Source organism: Diadema setosum, chromosome 12 (genome assembly GCF_964275005.1).
Source record: "Diadema setosum chromosome 12, eeDiaSeto1, whole genome shotgun sequence".
NCBI lineage: Eukaryota > Metazoa > Echinodermata > Echinoidea > Diadematoida > Diadematidae > Diadema > Diadema setosum.
The window spans coordinates 33,843,296-33,862,712 of record NC_092696.1 but is presented as its reverse complement, the minus strand read 5'-3'; the positions used below and the strand labels follow the sequence as shown (position 1 = coordinate 33,862,712).

At 35.6% G+C, this 19,417-nt stretch overlaps 1 protein-coding gene across 1 annotated transcript; it reads left to right on the top strand.

Moving 5' to 3' along the window:
* The first annotated feature begins 1,008 nt into the window (after positions 1–1,008).
* Positions 1,009–16,101, top strand: LOC140235902 (uncharacterized). The gene is made up of 6 exons (XM_072315893.1): positions 1,009–1,146; positions 10,022–10,130; positions 12,413–12,449; positions 13,359–13,418; positions 14,893–14,961; positions 16,049–16,101. The coding sequence occupies exons 1-6, from the start codon at positions 1,058–1,060 to the stop codon at positions 16,099–16,101; spliced, it is 417 nt and encodes a 138-aa protein (XP_072171994.1). The 5' UTR covers positions 1,009–1,057.
* The last annotated feature ends 3,316 nt before the right edge of the window (positions 16,102–19,417 follow it).

The following is a 19,417-nucleotide window of genomic DNA, read 5'->3' as shown; positions in this document are numbered from 1 at the left end:
CACATATATATATATATATATATATATATATAAGTAAACACACACACACACACAAATATATATATATATATATATATATATATATATATATATGTATTTATATATATTATGTAAATATGTATTCATGCATACAATGCATATACATACACTACCCATATTGAAAAAACTGACATCAAATGGAATGAATGTTTCTCTCATGACGTTGTATATACACAACGATAACGACAACAATCATACAATAAATAAATCGTAAACTAAAAAAAAAAAAAAAAAAAAAACACTCGGAGAGCGCAGACCCCTGGCCACCATCAGCTAATCTTCCACCCGTACACGCATGCTGAAAATCGCCCAATTTCCCAGTACAGAAGCCTTTTGGTTACGTCATCAGCTTCCAGCTTGCGTTTAGTGCTCGTATGCAAACCTCAAATACGCGGAGCATGAACTACCGAGTTCATCTTTTAAAGGGTAGAAAATTCTTCAAAAAATACATTAAAAAATTTCCTGATCACTACCGAAATTTAGTCATCTTTTTCTTGTGTCATTGTCAACTTTCCTTGCAAGTTTCATTCGAATCCATTCACAACTGTGTGAGTTTTTTTTTTCTTCATTTGCTTGTAAATATCTGTAAATAAACTGTATTATAATGTAAATAGCACAGTCTGCAATAATCTTCAGCCTATTGAAGGAGGCAGACTTAATCAGAAGAAGAACAAACAAACCAATACCGATGAAAGCATGACCTCCTGCCTAGGCGGAGGTAATATTTTGCGACAACCATTATAACTAGTGATTTACTCATGTGCTGATACGTCATTAGCTTGCGTTCAATCCCTTCCTGTTTGCTTTGTCAGCTTTCTCCTCTTTTTTTATCCCTCAAGCGACCAAAAAAACAAAGCTGATTGACGATTGGTCAATTCTTTCATGACGTCAACGAACATGAGTCCTCGAGGACGTATAAGGTACGCCTGGTCCCCGCCGTAAGCCCATTGAGAAGACATCGGGGTTACACGCAAAGCGGGAGCACGTATCCGGGAGTGGTAGCTTCTTCATCTGTTGTATGGGATCACAACTTGGTGTCAAGACCATCATCAAATCAGTAGAAAAGATTTCAACATCACTAACCCGGACAAAGACAAGTCACTTCAGGTAAGATTATTGACGCTGTTTTATGTTGTTTCTATCTGAATTATATATGTGTGCCTTTTGGATACGGATCGCCTGTTTACAAAAGAAAAGTGCAAACATGTGCCAATAGATCATTTCTTCCCATGCTTGAGCATACTATAAAATGTATTGTAATTATAATCGCCATCGATCGGTATGACAACATTTTGCTTGTAATTGACATCTTTTTACACCTCTGAATTAGTCTTTTGATCTACTTGTAGGTGGATTTGATTTCTGACGTAACCCGACTGGTTGTAACAAGTAGTTGTACATTTTATTGCCTGGTGAAAGGGAAAATGGAAAACAAAAACGAAAGAAGGAGAGCTAATAACATTGATTCAGTTGAAAACTTCGTCGTAATAATTTGTTGATTTGGCATGATTTGGCGTTGATGGGGTTTCCATGACTTTGGGTAAGAAAGTTTACTTCGTAACTATGAATATTACGCTAAACGTTATTGTATGCTGTTGTATCTCCTCCGCCGTATGATGATGTACATGGAATAAGTCATGGAAATACTATACAGAAACGTTAAAAGTCAATTATTCTGACAGTTTATAGTCTGACATAATATCAAATAAAGTAATGCTAATGGATGTACCAAGTATGAAATTAATTTGATTATCCCTTCACCTAGGGCTACCATGGAAATTTAGATCATGTCAACGTTGCTGTTTAAACAGAACAAAATATCCTCCCTTTAAAACCCAAGATTTCAAGCGAATATTTTACATATTCATTTAATGATAATAATAAGTATCACATCATTTACGTTGGTTGTGTCTGACATCGACACAAAATTCGTATTTGGTGATAATTAAATTACTTGAGTAGTTCGATCATGTACTTTTTTTTTTGTGCAATCCATTTTAAGAAAGTTAAAACATTCTTCAGAAAGTGAACTGGATCATAGACTTGTACAATGGTTTTTATCTTACGTTTTTGAGAAGAAGAGGACATTTGTAAATCTTTTCACCACAATCGATTCGCAAAATGTTTATATGCTTTATGAGCGCTGCAAAAACGTCTTTTTTTGTGTTTTTGTTTTTTTTTGTCTAGCCGGTTTTTCAGTACTTTCGAAGATGTGAATATACCACACATCGATTATGATAAAAAGATTTACAAATTTCAAATCGATGTTGACATTGAATTTCTCACAGAGTTGAAACGCATTCTCTCTTTACTGACGGATTTCATAGTGGTCTTCGAAGTCTCAGTTTGCGTGTGTGTATATGAGTGTGTGTGTGTGTGTGTGCGTGCGTTTTAAACTTTAACTCATTCATATTCAAGGGTAAGTCTATACTCAAATGTCATGTCAGAGAGACAATTGTGTACGACCTTTTAATTCTATACATCTTCTTGTTCTCTTATTCCACAAATGAGACGCGCGTATTGAGAAGCTTCGAATAATTGTAATGTGATCATATTTCTTATTTCGCTTTGTTTGTAAAACAACCACAGAAATTTCTATCATATTCATTGCATTATGTTGATGGTACACAAAACTACTGAAGATGTACGCTTATACTAATAACTTTTTCAATGGTAAGAATAATTTTCTTGTAAACTGAAACACTTAAAGGTGTGCTCAATTTAACACCAACGACTTTCCTATTATTTTGACGTAAATCGTTGGAAAAATTTTCACTCATTCTTGTCTGTATGGTCATTTCTTTTTTATGCTATATCAAGTTCTTACAATCTATCGCAACTTCAAGCTGCCTACTTTTACAACTATACTGCAGTCATAGCACATGAATATTGTTGATGTGGTATGCAAACAACTGCCTTTATAGTGATAACAAAAATGTTTTGGTGGAAAAGTAAAGCCTTTTAAGCCAATTCCTTCTAGATTCTTGTGAAGTCGTCTCAAGATCCAAACGACAGGATAATGCAAACAACTGTATTTTGTCTATAACATGAAGAAGGAACAACATAGGATCGATTTTCGCTTTTTATTCGCTTTTTGTTTAATTTTTATTGCATTACATCAACCAAAATACTGCTTCTTTAGATATGGAGAAAAATATTTAGGATGGCAAACACAACATTGTCAAATATCAACAAAATCTGTCTTTGATATAAGATTGAAAACAAGAATGAATAGGACACGCCCTCATTAATGAAAATGGTGATAATAATAACAGCAATAATGATTTCTATTGAATGATAATAACATGGATTCGACATCACCGTCGGATTAATGCCCATAACGTGGTAAGACACGGGTTTCTGGTACAAAATCTCCTGATTATAAATAAAGGATACAAAATAATATTATATAGAAAGTATAACTGATACTTGATTTGTTTTGTATCTGCCAAATGTTTCTACTGGATTTAAGAGAAAACAGCTCCCTAGCCGCTTGCAAGCCTTTTTTTTTTTATTTGCATTTATTCATTGTCTAAAAAAAGAAAGTGCAAATGAGGGAGTCTAATCTAGCATAGCATAATTTATTTTATAAGTCTATTTTTTTTTTCGAGGTACAATTAATGATATAATAAACTCTGGGAAATCAGAAAATGACATGGGGGGGGGAGATGATTGATGAAAATCCCAATTTGTTAGAGAAATTGCACTCGCAGCCATTTTTCCACACATGCATTTATTTTCACTTTTGTTACACTGTTGTTGTAACTGCAGACATGAAGTCGGCTGTGCCTCGCCTTGAATGGGAGGTTTTGGGGTTGGTGTTTTTGTTTTTTGCTTTATTTCAAATTTTTAAAACAGTTTAATGATCTGCGATATCAACATTCTTCCCCTTGCTGTCTCTGAAACATGCATTATACATTGAAAGAAAAGGAAACGACTTGCGAGGATCATTCTCAGCTTGCATTTCCTATCGAGTCCCTAGGTTCATCTGCAATACAAGACGTCGTGTTTCTACTACGAAATTGTCATATTGAAGTACTAAGATAGAATGGGAATCTAGGAGGTTTTCAGGACAGAAATACCAAGTCATAAGAGTCGTAGCATTAAAAAGATGCCTGCTATTTTGTTGACGCTAAAAAAGTTAGAAGCTGCATTGATAGAGGTATGTTCGGTGAACAGGATATAAAAGGCGAAAAAGTGGAACACAAAACAGGGTAGCGGGGTGAAAGAGTAAGTTCATGGGGGTACCGGCTACAAAGGATCCTTACCTTGATTTTCATGAGCTACACCTTAAACGAGTCATTCAAACGAGTATACGCAGATGCTCGTGGGAGTGAGAGGGGTCCATCTGTGCGCCGGTGTCTACCGCGGGCCTACCGGAGGCTACATGTGACCGATGAACGTCCCCGCAGACCCTTCGCGTTTGTCAGGTACATGCATTATTGATATGAAAGCAAACCCAAAAAGTATACCCTTCCGGTGATAGATGTTGCTTGTTTTCACGACGACGCATCAGTGCAATCAATAGCCTAGTGATCGTCAGATGTCGACAGGTCGCTTATCAAAACTGCTTAAAGGCCGTTTGACCTACAGGCTCGGTTGATCTATCAAACTCTTTTCATTGAAATCAACTCATGCTGAACGAGTTTTAATGACTTCTGACTACAACTATAGATTATTCAAACACTTCCACGGCATTGATCTCCACGGTCAGATTAGCGATGCTGTTCTTTAATAGATGAAGAGTATCCATGATGTTTTATAGGTCTTGGTTGATAGTAATATTGTTTGGATGAAGATCACGTTTCAAAACCGATTTTTATCAAGTGCCCTTTGAATTACTCTAAGAATTGTATGTGCTTTAATATCTTATATAAGTGGTTTCTCATTAGGATACAAAAAGCTAAGACCTGAGTACTGATCTCAACCAAAGCTGTACCATCCCTTTAATTCTTCCTACAGACAATTATCACCAAATTAATTTCGTTTGAAATTCACACAGGACACGGGGAAAACAAAAAGTATCGCTGTTGGATAATTTTACACTTAACTATATAGCTTCTCGTACTAATGAAAACAGACATATTATAAGTAAACACTAATGTATCAGCTTTAAAATATCATGCTGAAAAGAGATGTATGATAATAGCGTTCAATGGGCAAATTGTATGTTATACTAACCTTTACCGGTTTTTCACCTGACAGTCCTCATTTCATTTGACGATTACACCCGACAAAATCCATGAGAGGAACAAATATTGCCAGGCACATGTAACGCGAGTTATAATGAAAAGCCTATTAGCTTTAAGCATTACTGCTAGTTCGTTATTATTCATTGTTTCTATAGTTCAATCCTCTCAGATAGTGTACTCCTATATCTCTCGGTTGTCCGCAATTAAAAGCAAAACATTTGCAGCTTGAAGCGCTAAAATGACAGAGTTGAGGTATATCAATCATATCGATGACTCCTACCATAAATCGCCAGCGTAGAGAAATTCTGCTACTTAAGTCTTTTCCGCATCTTTTCTTACTTTGTCGTGAATAAAGATGATGTCGATATGCAAATGTTCTATTCGATACACTTCTTGATCAGCGACACAAGCTGCGAAGACTCTCCCTCCAAGCAGCACCTACAAGTTTTCTCGGGGTAGAATAACGTTGTCGTTTTTGCCAGCGACTCTTTTGAATGTGTTCACGACCTAGAAGCTACGGTGATGTAATCCCAAAAGAATACACATAATTATTATATCGAGGGCAAGAATAAAATTATTTTTCCCATCTTGCTGTCTTCTTTATCATGATGTGTTACCTCTTTTTACTTCTGTTAAAAAGAAATGTACTTTATGTTTCGCTAGTCAACCCTTTGAATTTCAGTGACATTGATAACAACAAAAAAATAGGAACATACGACGAACATATAATGGAAACACACAATTTGCCCCCCAAAACTGTATAACCTTATCATGTATGTAAATTTGCTAATTTCTGTATTATAGATTTGTCACTGATGGAAAATTAATAGATGCAATCTCGGTATTTCATAGAACTGCGGAGAGGGACGACAAGGGTGTAACGTCCAGAGGGTAACCCGGCTTGGAGGGATGGGAGGGAATAATATCGCCCCTTTGTTTAGAAACACCGCAGGATCTAAATTGGCATATAGGAGCATGACAAAATAGATCAAAAACAGTGAATGATTGGGGTCACAGACTTGAACTGATTTAAGCCCACGCCATTTGCTTCCTTGGTCCCCTCTTCCGCTGTTGACATGAAAACTATTTCTGTAGTGACGGATGTTATTCCGAAACATAAATCATCCATTACCAATCACTTGCTGGATATCCAGGGACATTATCACTTCACTTGTCGTGGTGTGAGCTCTTTATTTGTATGACTTTCTATGAGTCACTTACTACAATATAAAGAGGGACATCATGACCGTGTATTGCTTTGCTATTTCATTTTGAATCCAATCAAGAAGTGATCCATCTCCACAAACGATCTCGTAATGTCCACAAAAATCCATTATATAGAATTGAAACCTTTCCGTTCTACGGCCATTAGCTACACGCGAATGGGTAAATTGTCCCTTTTGATAAATGAAGAAGCAAACCGACAAACGGCCTATCATTCGTCCACAAATATGATCAGACTACCAGAGTATTAAAGGTATCTGCATGTTATCTTTTTTTATCAAGTCTTTAGATTAAAAAGGTCAACTAAAGAGACCATTGTCTCGACTAGTAATTCGACAGAAGAATTCATTAATTTGAAGACCATTCACCTTCACAAAAAAAATCAAAATCAAGAAAAGTTAGAATGTCTAAAACCACGTCAAGCACTAATTGGTATTCTGATGACTTTCAAATGAATCAAGGTATTGACACGATATATTTGCCCTGAAGACGTCACATTGTCAACAACAACAACAACAAGAATGTGACTGATGAACAATTGAATAATAGGCTAGATTTGATTTCTTTATAGTTTAGATCAGTTTTATACAATAAACAATAAAATACAGCATTCTCACAACTTGGTCTATCGCCCAATCCCCTCAAAAAAGAAGAAAATTGTTCATCCTAGTCCTTTATAGTTGAAAGAATACACTTTCTAAAACCAAAGCCCCTTAAGAAATTTTGCTTTTTTTCTTCCTCTTCTTCTCTATGCCCTCCCAGGAGCTCTTAGTATTCACAGAGTGTTCAAATATTGGAAAGACAGATTCGAAAGTAGCAATAATGCAGAGTGATATAACGTATCTAGGAAATGTATTCCATCTCAGATTGAGGAGAAAGTCACGTGATAAATAATGGAAGAACCGCTGACGAAAGCATGTGCACAGAGCGGTGTAATCACACCTCCAAGTTCTCTCATCCTATGCGGAAAAAAAAAGGTCTATATGACTTGTGTTCAGCGGATGATTATGTTCTTATGAATATTCTCTAACTCTTTCACTGAGTGTAAAGTATCTTCATGGAATGAAATGTGTTCACCTTGTACTTTCAATTCATATCATGTCACTATCCTCAATAGGACTTTGTAGAAAGCTATAAGCGTGTTGTAAAACATTCGCAGCCGGATATTCATTAGAAATTCATGTGGGTGCAACTCAAGTGTGACAACCCTGGTCTAAGACTCACACTCATTTTCTTTCTTAGTACCTGAACTACTTTTTTTTTCATCCTATTTTCCATATTTATTTTCTGCATCTTTTTGCACATGGAAAACACATATGCACAGATGCATAAAAAAACGTTCTTTTTTTAAGGAAATAAACAAGCGACTAGAACAACAGTAGCGAAAAACGCTTCATAATTGAATGCGGAAAGTGTGTGACGCGTGACGTCACTTCTGTCTATGCTCCATCGTGTTGTGATTTCAGTTACTCGTATCCAATGCCCTTTAACGTATGCATATTAATGCGTTAGTGTTTTGTGTGTGGGTATGTGCGTGTGCATTTGCTTGTGTGTGTGTATATGTGCGTGTGTGTGTCTCTCTCTGTTTGTATGTGTGTGCGTGTATGTGTGTGCGTGTGTGTGTGCGTGTGTGTGACAAGAGGCGTTGTGCCAATTTTAGCTACATTTTTTTTTTCTGTCTTCTGGGCCCTGTTGTATAAAAAGATGAAATAAAATATCAGTTAGAAAATCAAACGTAAATAAGTCATCAGCCAATCAGAATCGACTATTTTTAGACCTCAGTTTGATTTTCGTAGTTATGATTGATGCCACAGGGCCCTGTAAGCATAAAATATAACAATTCCAGTGATTGCTTCTGCTAACCAAATGTTGTTGCAAAATGACAAGTTGTTGCCGCCCCCGTTTTGGCAAGGTTATGATGAAGTTTCCATCATCTTTGATCAAAAGAAGAAAAAACAAACCAGTTTAATGAATCATAGTACGAAATTTCTTAAAGGCAAACATATAATCATACTCTCTTTCCATAAAAATGGTGATACCATGCAGGCAAGCAAAAAACACCCACCTGAAATTGTACCTGCCATTAAACTCCACGTCAAATGTGTTCGCCGTAGCGTTGAATTATTCATGAGTTTACAGCCAGAAGGTAAACGGTATAAAAAATGGAGCATCCAATCATGACGCTGTGCTTGGATTGGCACGCCAACATGATATGGAATAGGGGATATCTCCTAACAAGAGTTTTGGCTCAGGTGGAATGGGACTCGCAGTTGAATTACAATCACGTAACAAGCAAGGGGAGTAAAACATTGTAGTCGTTAATGTGAGTGGATCGTTAAAGCTTCACCCGTGCGCATGAGCGGTTCGCGTACTGCAATTTGTTCGTTTGCTCTTTTTTTTTTTCAATTATCGTCTCTTTTAGGTAATTTTCTTCTCTTTTTCCTTCGCCTCCTTTCTTTCTTTCTCTCACGCTCTTTCTCCCTCATTCTCTCCCTCACTCCCTCTTTCTCTTTTCTCTCTCAAAATCTCGCTCTATGAAATTATCTCAATATACTTCTGTCTCTCTCTCTCCCACGCCAGATCAATTGGGATGCGGAGTGTTCTGCTTAGTAATGGGATTAGGTGTCTTGTCAGCTAATACAGTGAAAAAGAATCATTCCAATCACATAAAACAAAGAACTAAAACAACAACAAGGGAATACTGTTCCTGAAATAATTGGGATGGGAATGTACAACTCATCAAATGGGACTTGTTCATTTTGTGAGCATGTTGGAGAATCAACAAAAGCAACATCAAAAAGCGTTAAATTTGATAAAAGTGGAAGAAATGTTTAATGTAATTCTATATTTCCCACGTCATTAACAATGTACGTATTCTGTTATCAAACAGACTAACTGCATTCAAACTCAATCCCTCATAGAACAATAACGATTTTTTTTACTTTTTTTTTTAACGGAATTGACTGCTATGTCCACAAACATATTGAAATTCATATATATTGCAATGCATACTGCTCAAGCAAAATATGTGAAGAGTGTGTTTGCAAAAACCGATAAGTCCATATTTGCCAAATGGAGATATTTGCGATTAAAGGTCAAGAAAAATAAAGAGAATAATAAGAAAATTTTTGCTTCTTTTGACCATAACTTCAAAAATATACCTTTATATGTAGTGACCAATATATCATTTAAAAGGTATTATTTTGTACTTTATGACAAATATCGTATTTCAAAATCTTCAAAAATGGACTTATCGGTTTTTGCAAACAAACCCTTCATGTGTTTATACTAAAATACCTTCTAAACTGTGTGTCTTGTGTAGAAACTCACTGCATGAAGGATAGCGAAAATGACTGCATGACCTACAGGGAAAAATGGTATAGGGAGGTCAGAACGATATGCAGAGTAATTTGCACTGACCTGAAAAGTGTAGTTTGCAAGAGACATGTTAAAAGCTATATCCTACGCTGGTGGTTGACTGTTTTCAGGATAGGTAAGGGAATTATCGATTGATGATTAGTGTCAATCCTGGAGATAATGCTGGTCTCGTCTTTATTTATTTACAGAATCAAAATGCAGCAGATTGTCAACGTGAAGGCGGTAGCAATCACGCTACTTGCAGTGGCCCTTGCGGCCGCTTTTGCAGACGACGTACGGCAAGTCAAAAAGCAAACGGTAAGCCTTCCTATAATATCAGTGACCATGCATCACAAAACCAACAAGTCGAATCAGCCGATTTTACGCAAGAACTCAAAATGAATGAAATGGGTCCACTACATCAATGTTTTTTACATATAGATATACTGTATATATAAATATCTTATATACATATATATATATATATATATATATTCCAAAATGTGAGCTGTTTGTCTACATAATTGTTATATTTTGGAATCATAAAACGAATTCTATAATTGTGGATTTTTGTTGAAGTATTTAAAGAAAAAGCAGATTCTTTTAGTAAAATAGTGTGATAAGGTTCGTCTGAGAGTCCCCATTTCATTTCATAAAAACCCTTTACAAACTTTTCGCTTTCAACTCAAATACATTTTGAAAGGATGATGAAACAGCATTGAAATTTGGTTTTAATAATGAATCGAAATGTCAGGTAACTTGATACTCTGTTCATTGTCCTTCCGTCTATTTCAAAGAGAACAGCATTTGACTACACGATAAACTTTGAAACCATTTTCTCATCAAAACTCTTCCAGATAGTGTATTTTCTTTCCATTTTTCACATTTAAAAAGGCATTTGTCTTGAGTTATGATAGATCATGTAATTTAGAGTCTGCTTTTTCAGAATCTACCCTTAGCTAAGAATCTTTGTATGGCAACGTTTTATTGGTTTTGTGATGCACAGGGTCATATTAGTTTAAAGGCAAAAGGTCATAAGATATGATCTTCCAACCTGTTGAAAGAAACCCATTCTTCGCTAGCTTTGCGGTGTCCACCCAGTTTCACTTTTGTCCATACAAAAATAAGCGTGTATGAGCATATTATTACCATCTTTGCTTTGTGATTGTGTGTGGGCTGGAGTAATTTCACAACACCATTACATCATTTCATTTCATAGTGACTGCAATATTTTGTCATGCAAGTATGACAGATACATACAGAACGTTAATGAACGTTAATAAAAATAAGAACGTTAATTTTTGAATGCTGCACTAATGATTTTGATTTCCGTCCCGCTGTATCACAATTGCATGTGGCAATCCGGGAATATAAACATAATCTACACTTGTACAAACTTCAATGGCGATAATTATTTCAAAACACATTTATTTGGAAACATCGCCTCTGAAGTAGTTACAAAGGGGAGAGAGGAGAAAGGAAACAACCAAGCAAACCTCAGAACAAGCTCAATCGGGGCATATCCTATGGAAAATTCATCAGACGTTATTCTTTTGTGTCGTGTCACCCACTCAATGTGTCCAACTCGCCGGCTCAGAGTAAACGAGAAGGCTACTTACTTTCAATGATTAATGTGCAGGAAGACTGGAATTCGATCTCTATCAAAGTCCTAGCCTCTTTGTCCTTGTCTGTGGCTCCTGTTTCCTTTCATTTTCGATCCCAGGGACGACAGAAATGCAGAGTTTTTTGTTTCTTTTTTTTACACCCCATCTCATCATTGTCTGATCTGCTTTGCAACTGGACCTGATAATTCAGGAAATGTTTGAGCAAATTTCTTACTCAGTACGATTGGCTTGTTTCTTTACAGGTCAGATGCATGTTTTATAAGCTGCGCGTCACCCCGAAACGTGATCTGTTGTGCAACTTCTAAAGGATCCCAAAATGGTTTCGATATACTGCTGTCACGAGGATGCACGCCATACTGTATTTTCTCTTGCTGTAGCTAATGCATAAAACCTTAATAAAACATTGCCTTTGAATTTCATTTCCTGGGCTGCAGCCATCGATGATGATGTTCACAAGACCGCACAAACAACAACAATCAAAGCGTATCTAGCGTTCAAATTAGCTCCCTACAGCAACCAGTCGATAAATATGATCAGTTAAATTTTGTTTTCTGTTTTGTCTTTACCTGAACTCGCATAGAAAGGAATAGATATTGAAAATATAAAGTGTGATTACACTTGCTGTATTATGTGCGTATGCTACTATGTTGTGTAATTTGATTAAGTTTAATCTCGAAACGGCTTAAGCAAGAGTCGCAAGCCTTTTACAATAAGCTGATAAGTCCATCATCAGTTCCCGGTGTAGCCATTCAATATCATCTAAATGCCATTATCTTATTTGTTTTGTTTTTTTTGTTTTTTAGCAGGTTTAATCGCAAGTTTTCAAATTGAAAAGAAAAGAATTAACTCTTTCTTCATAGAATGTATAATTATGCATATGTACGTAATTAAAATTCTGTATTCCTTTTTCTTTCTCAACATATTTGTATCTTTCTTATGCATGGATCATTGCTTGTATCATTTACTTATTTTTAGCAAAGCGCCGGGTGGCTGGGCATGGCAAGGCATCATTGTAAGTAGATAATATCATGTATTAAAAAAACCCATTTATGGTAACGTGTTTTCATCTTAACCTCACCAGGGAGATGGGTCTGAATGTGAAGAAGCACAGTAATATTACAATAAGATAGTTCGTATTAATGCATACTTGACTGATCAGTATTGTGCAAGAGATTGCGTTCATACTGTGAAAGCTAGGGTTTAATTTGTTTTAAGTAAATAATAACAACAATCTTTGCTCGTTAATCATTTTGCTTCAGCACATGTAGGCTAGTAGCGTTTACTATAAAAAACAAACAAACACATTTTATTGATAATCACGCCTCTCCCATCGATCCAATGGGAAAATATATCGCATACACTGTGTAAAGTAAGAAGTAAATGTGACCCTTCATCACAAAACCACCAAAAAGGTCACCTGACGTGGATTTTTCAGTTAAATGTTATGGACATAATTCTCACAGAGCAAACTCAAGGCTTAAATTTTGTATATCTCCGTACAAACGGACTTTCTAAACCTGCGTAAATGACTTAAAGAACAAGTGTCCATTGAACATGGAGGATATCAAGTGTAGGGTTGAAGTGGAGAGCATGTAAAGAGTTTTCAGGAAATAAAAAGTGGCTTTAAGATATACATGTACCTCATCATACTATGAACAAGCAAAACCTAATCTAGAGAATCTGCAAAGCACACAAATCTCCATTCGTTTTATAATCTGAAGATCTAGAAATACGTAAAAGACGGTGTTCTTTCGGAAAATACTCATTTGACAAATTTCACCTTATTTGAGTCTTCACTACAAATAGTGATGAGACTTTTTTATCTTTATGGTGCACGATCACATATAATATAATATTGTTCGGAAAGCAATAGGGTTAGACGATAATCATAACCCCCCCCCCCCTTCTTCTCTTCGTTTAGACGGTCCATATGTCAGGGACACCAGAGTGTGGAATTCTCGTCCAAGAGTAGGTAGGATGTGTAAGTATACATTTTCCCGTATTCACAATGTTCTTGATTATCAAAATTGTTGTTACTCGTAATGTACAATATTGACAAGTGAGATGCACATACGATAGAAACGTTGGAAACTATGATATGGTGCACTTTAATTTACAATCATTCATTCAAGATTACACATAATCAAAACTAGCATATTCACGTCATTTGTTTCGTGTTCTGTTGACCTGCTTAAAACCATGTTCAAAGTTCAAATTTCCAATTTATTTTCATCTCTATCAAATAAACAGAGCAAATGATATACAAAGTATAAGAAGAACATTTTATTTGTAATAATAATTGCAAAAAAGAATAAATTAACAGAATAATTATGTTATAATGAGTAACAAATTGAAGAAAACATAATTCTATTCTTTTTGATATATGCAAATGCATAGTGCAAATTAGATGAGGATTGGCGTGAAAATGGAGGGTCCCACTGAAAAGCAAAGCTTGTAATGTATGGGACCCTCAGAACAAAACATACGAGAACAAAAATGAATTAATGAAACTGCAATGTCAACTGACATGAGATCAAATTAGTAAAACAAAAACAAAAAATAAAACTATACTACACGTTGTTTTAAAATGGAAAAAAATGAAACTACAACATGTTGTTTGAAATACAAAAGGAAAACACGCCTAAGATCCCCAAGGCCATCACCAATGGATCAGAAAGATCAATTTACAATAGGTTGTTAATTAGTAAAGATCAATCCTCAGCCTTCTGTCAAAGCCTCAACCTTAGAAAAGGAAATGCCTTAAGTTTATTGAACCTTTTCTCTTTAAGTTTCAATTTTTTTTTTTTTGCATTCTTTTTTACATTTATGTACCTCGCCCCTGCATTGATAACCATTCATGATTTCGTATGGGTTTTTCTTCGTGAATGTGTCAGTCCCAATTATGCAGATTAATATGATTATCCCGTATTAACAGATGTCATTAAATGTTGTTATATCTCCCTCTCTCAAATAAACCAACATTACAAGCATTATCTTATTTATCTAGATAAGGCTGAACTTTTAAAAAGTTAATTCCGAGAAGTTAACTTTCTTTATCATCATCCATTACAGTTGAATTTGAATATTTTGCTTTACGAAGTATCTTGTTCTAATGAATTTCATGCTAACGTTTGATAATCAGCAGTCTATCTTATCAAGCCACAACACACACGCGCGCGCGCGCGCGCAAATAAAACAAATAAAAACCCTTTGGAGTGACTTCATCATCATTTTGTTATCTAAGATGAGATAGAAAAGATACTAGTAAATGTTTTTCCACAAAAAAAAAAAAATCGAAGGGGAAATAGATGTATTCAATATTCTATGCGTATAGGAAAGCCCCCGTCAAAAACATTCGCGCACAGAAGTACAAAAAACGCTCTCTAGTTACGTTTTCAACGTTCTTGTGAAAAGCTTCGCCTAAGATATTTTGATTTATATTTAATTTCTTCCAGCACCGCCACTCGATACCTATCTAAAAAGAAATTGGGGTCCTCGTCAAAGTCCTCTTTCTAGAGCAGCTGGTGAGTATAGTTATTATTATTATCATTATTATTGTTATTATTGTTGTTGTTGTTGTTGTTAATATTAAGTCATAAGTGAGTTTGTGAAATGTTGTGAAGTTTTAAAATGCGGAAAAGCGTCTGAAAGCTGCAGGTTGGTACTGTTTTATAACAAAAACAAAAAATCTTCTAAGATTGGTTTGTGTGTGCGTGTGTGTGTGTGTGTGTGTGCTTCTCACATGGACCAACTGAGTGTCTGAGAGTCGACAAATGTCTATGCCGTGAATCTACAAGCAAACAAATTATTTCCAGGTAAAATATGACAAGATATATGAAACTCAACTTTTCATTGACTAGATTGAACACTTTCCCAGTATTTTGAGTGTTTTGTGATGCTCGGTAACAAATCAAATCAATTGATTAAAACAAAAATGGGTATAAAGTTGGTTTTAATTAGCGCAACAGAGAGGGGTTTTTTTTAACAATATTTGAACTATCCTATGCGATATTTTCATTGCTGCCTTGCATTTCTACTTCGAAAGATATGTTTGTTATTTACTCACTTAGTAGGAGCGATCCATTTCCTACCCTTACTTCTTACGTGTAGATTTGTGACCATGAATTACAATCGTAATGTTATTTGAAATTATCTCGTCATTTTATGATTGCATTCACCTTTCGTTCTTATTTATTCAATATTTTCGAAATCTCTTCGTATGAATATATATATATATATATATATATATATATATATATATATATTGTGTGTGGGTGTGTGTGTGTGTGTGTGTGTCTTATAAAATCATGTAGACCAGGATGAGGCCTTCTTGAAATCACATATTTTATTTCCTATGTTCATTTCTATGAATGGAATTAACCGTTCAACTGTAACGGTGCTGATCTGTGAGTTTTCGTCTATCAAATTTAATGAAATAGGTAAATAAGTGATGACATGATAACACGCAGGATAATTCGCTTTTGGGTCCCATCTCAACCCGCATGTCAGTTTGGCAGAGCACGCACATCAACTCCGTGCGCTGTCTGACAAAATTAATCTCCACCCAATGATCCTTTTACGAGGTCGTCTTTTTTTTTTCTTCATCCACAGAGAACCCGGCGAAGAGGGCTTGGGATTTTGCTCTGAGCCCCGAAGGCAAGTAACACCATACTGAGACCTCGTTAATCATTCATAGACTCGTTTTCCCTCGGAACATCTCGGAAAGGAGGGAAGGTAGAGAAAAATAAATAGAGAAGATGGGAAATTGTGTCCTCATTGGCAAGCTATAGTCACTGGTGGAGTGAAGGTTATTGTTTAATGGACTGCCCTCGTAATAGGAGCTCCACAATGAGGACATCGTACGCCTCTATTCTTTGCTCCAAGAATGAAGAACACCATGTTGGAGTGGTTCTATTGCGAGTGTTTAATTTATCAAAAGTCTTCCATCATGACAGCCTCTATCCACACTACCGAAAAAAACTTCACTCCAGGCTCGTTACGAAAAATGAAAAGAATCATATGATCATTAAAGTAGTAACAAATGGTTCTCTTCCAATTCATGGTTATAGGGACAACATTAATATTGCAGTTTTTCAATTTATGCTCTGATGAATTCTTTAATCTCTGATCCTTGAATTTATTTGCAACGTTTTTTGCCGTGCTTATGAATGAAAGATCGGCAGTAATGCTTACACATTTCCTGCCTTTGCATTTTCGAGGCACCATATCTTTTAACTCTTTGTAACTGGTGATGATAGGTTCGTTATGAATGCCAGTGTCATTGACAGGCCACATGTATATTTCGTTGTAATCAAAGAACAATAACTTTGAAGAAATTAAACTTCCGCTTCGTTCAAAAAAGGGTCAGCATTTGCCAGATGGACCTTGTTGCAGAGAGCTGCATGTTTCAATTGTATGAAACTCTTCATTGAATATTGTTATATACATATATTTAATAAAAAGAATTATGACAATTTCAATGAATGAAGGTTCTTGAAAAAAAGAAATCACATAATCTACCTGCAATAAATTTGATTTGTTTCGCTTATGGTGCAGATGTGGAAACGTTTCAAGAAGTGGATGACGTGCAAGATGTACCTGTAGATGATATGGTCGATGCCGATGTCGATGATGTCGTCCGGAACATCATCGAATACGTCAAAGAAACAGGTGTATTATCAATGCTAAATACCAAATCTTCAAACATGACCCTGCATCACAAAATCACTGAAAATCTCCTGTCCGCTTATAGCGTCAATGGCAAATTCTGAAAAAAAGCGGACTCTAAGCTTTAAACTGATGCATGACAAACTGCAAATTGACTTTTTAAACCTAACTAGAAATGATGATAGAACTCCGAGAAAACTGTTTATTGAAAAAAGAGGCTTTGAGGTTCAGGGTATAATATATTCAAGTGCTTAATCTTATCGGGATGTGTTCTGTGCAACGAATGGAGCAAAAACAGACTCCTTAGAAAATACAATGAAATTCATTATATTAAGCTGAAAGGTTTACACGTATTGGCCCGAATTCACGAAAGTGGTACAAAAGAAACCATGGTTTAAACCATGGACAAATCATTTCGTCGACAAAATGACCGTTTCGTGGACAAAATGTTTATTTAGTTACAAAATGTTGTAATTTCGTTACAAAGTAATCATTTCACCGACGAAATGACTGATTTCGTAACGGAATATTCCATGCGACACTTGGCGCTCCATGGTTTTTGTCCATGGTCTAAACCATGATTTCATTTGTACCACCTTCGTGAATTCGGGCCATTAGGCACATTGTTGTCATGACTGTAATGCAATTATGACGGTAAAAAGTCCCCCGTTATACGTTATACGTTGAAAACGTTCAATGTTTCATTTGGTGTACATTTTCCTTAAAGATCTTCGAAGCTTTCGTTTACGGCGTCAAGTACATTTTTCATAATGTAAATAATGTCTGTGTACATATGACTCACTGAATCACTCTCTGTCTCTTCAATATGTCTCTATAACATATTCTTGTTATTGTAAAATTGGTTATCGCATTCTTTTCTTTTTCAATTTGTCTTTTTTCCCTTTATTTCAGGCCAGTAACGCTGTCTCTGGATAAAGAAAAAGCAACGATAAAGCAAATTTCGTCTGTAAATATGCACCAGAAAGTGAAACCACCGTTTTTCAGATTTCAACTTTCCAACGAATTGAGTCCAAGGGTAGTATGGAGCCCGAAGTGCCAATGCTTCACTTTGTTCAGAGGAAAGATAGCATGACGAGAAAAAAAAAATGGGAAGATTTTAAGAATAGTGATTGCGGAATGGCTTACACAGAATACAAAATTAATCTTTGATATGCGTTTATTCGAATGGATCATGGTAGTTTTTACAAACTTTCCATTATCATGGGGTATTTTTTTTAATAAATGTAATTCGATCAAGCCTATTATATTTGCAATCAAGAAACGATTAATTGCACAAATGTATCTGACTAAAATATTGCCTCAGGTTTAGATCATTGTTTTGCTTTTGTTTCTATGCATCTGTTAACCTGAGATGCTGAATATTTGATTATTATTTTGTAATCGACGGATATTTACATTCTTTTTTACTGTAATTAACTACAAAAGCGAGTTGTGTATTGTAATCTTATCTCAATTAAATGTTCTATTTCTTTCTCTATTTTTTTTAGGGGGGAGGGGGCTACTTACAGTTACAAATTACGTGAGGCAGCACATCGATGTAACGATATCTCAAAATATCAATTGTCCACAAAGAAGATCATGTGCACTTTCTTTTCCGAATCCGCCGTACTACGCTTTGAGCTACAAGCTTTTGTCACAAAATGATCATCAAGTAAAAGTGCAAATTTTGGAATACAGCAGTCTCAGTTCTGATAGTGAATTGAACCGCAAATCTGCGTCCACTTCGTAATGTAACTTCGCAAGAGCACATCACGTTCTCATGATAGACGACCAAAAAAAATGCTAAAAAAATATAGAAAGGCTGCGTTCATACTTAGCATCGTCAATGTCTACCTAAAAATGCACTAGCTAGTAAATCACGTTACAAACTATACTAAATTTATGGGGGTTTTCTCTTAGCTCGTTTATAGTCGAGAAATATATAAGGATAAAATGTATCTAAATGTATGAGAGTATTCAACTGATTCAGGCAAAATACAAACATCACTTTATTGCCCAGACTTTCATGTGTAGCTGCAAGTTTCAGTTTTCTTGTTTTGAATAAGGGTCCGTTGTCTGACCTATTGCGGTAGGTCGGAATGTACTTAGTAATATTCAGACAATGATGTAAAATGCCTACTGTTCATGAAATAAACTATACTTCTGTTTGATTCGTAAAGCCGCAGTGCGTGAAGATTTAAAGAAGGTCATGTTATATGGTTTGGTTGAATGCAGAATATTAATGTAAATGAGGGAAATAGGTTTGTTCTTTGCCAACGCGCAAAGGAAGCCTATTGTATATTGGACAGTATG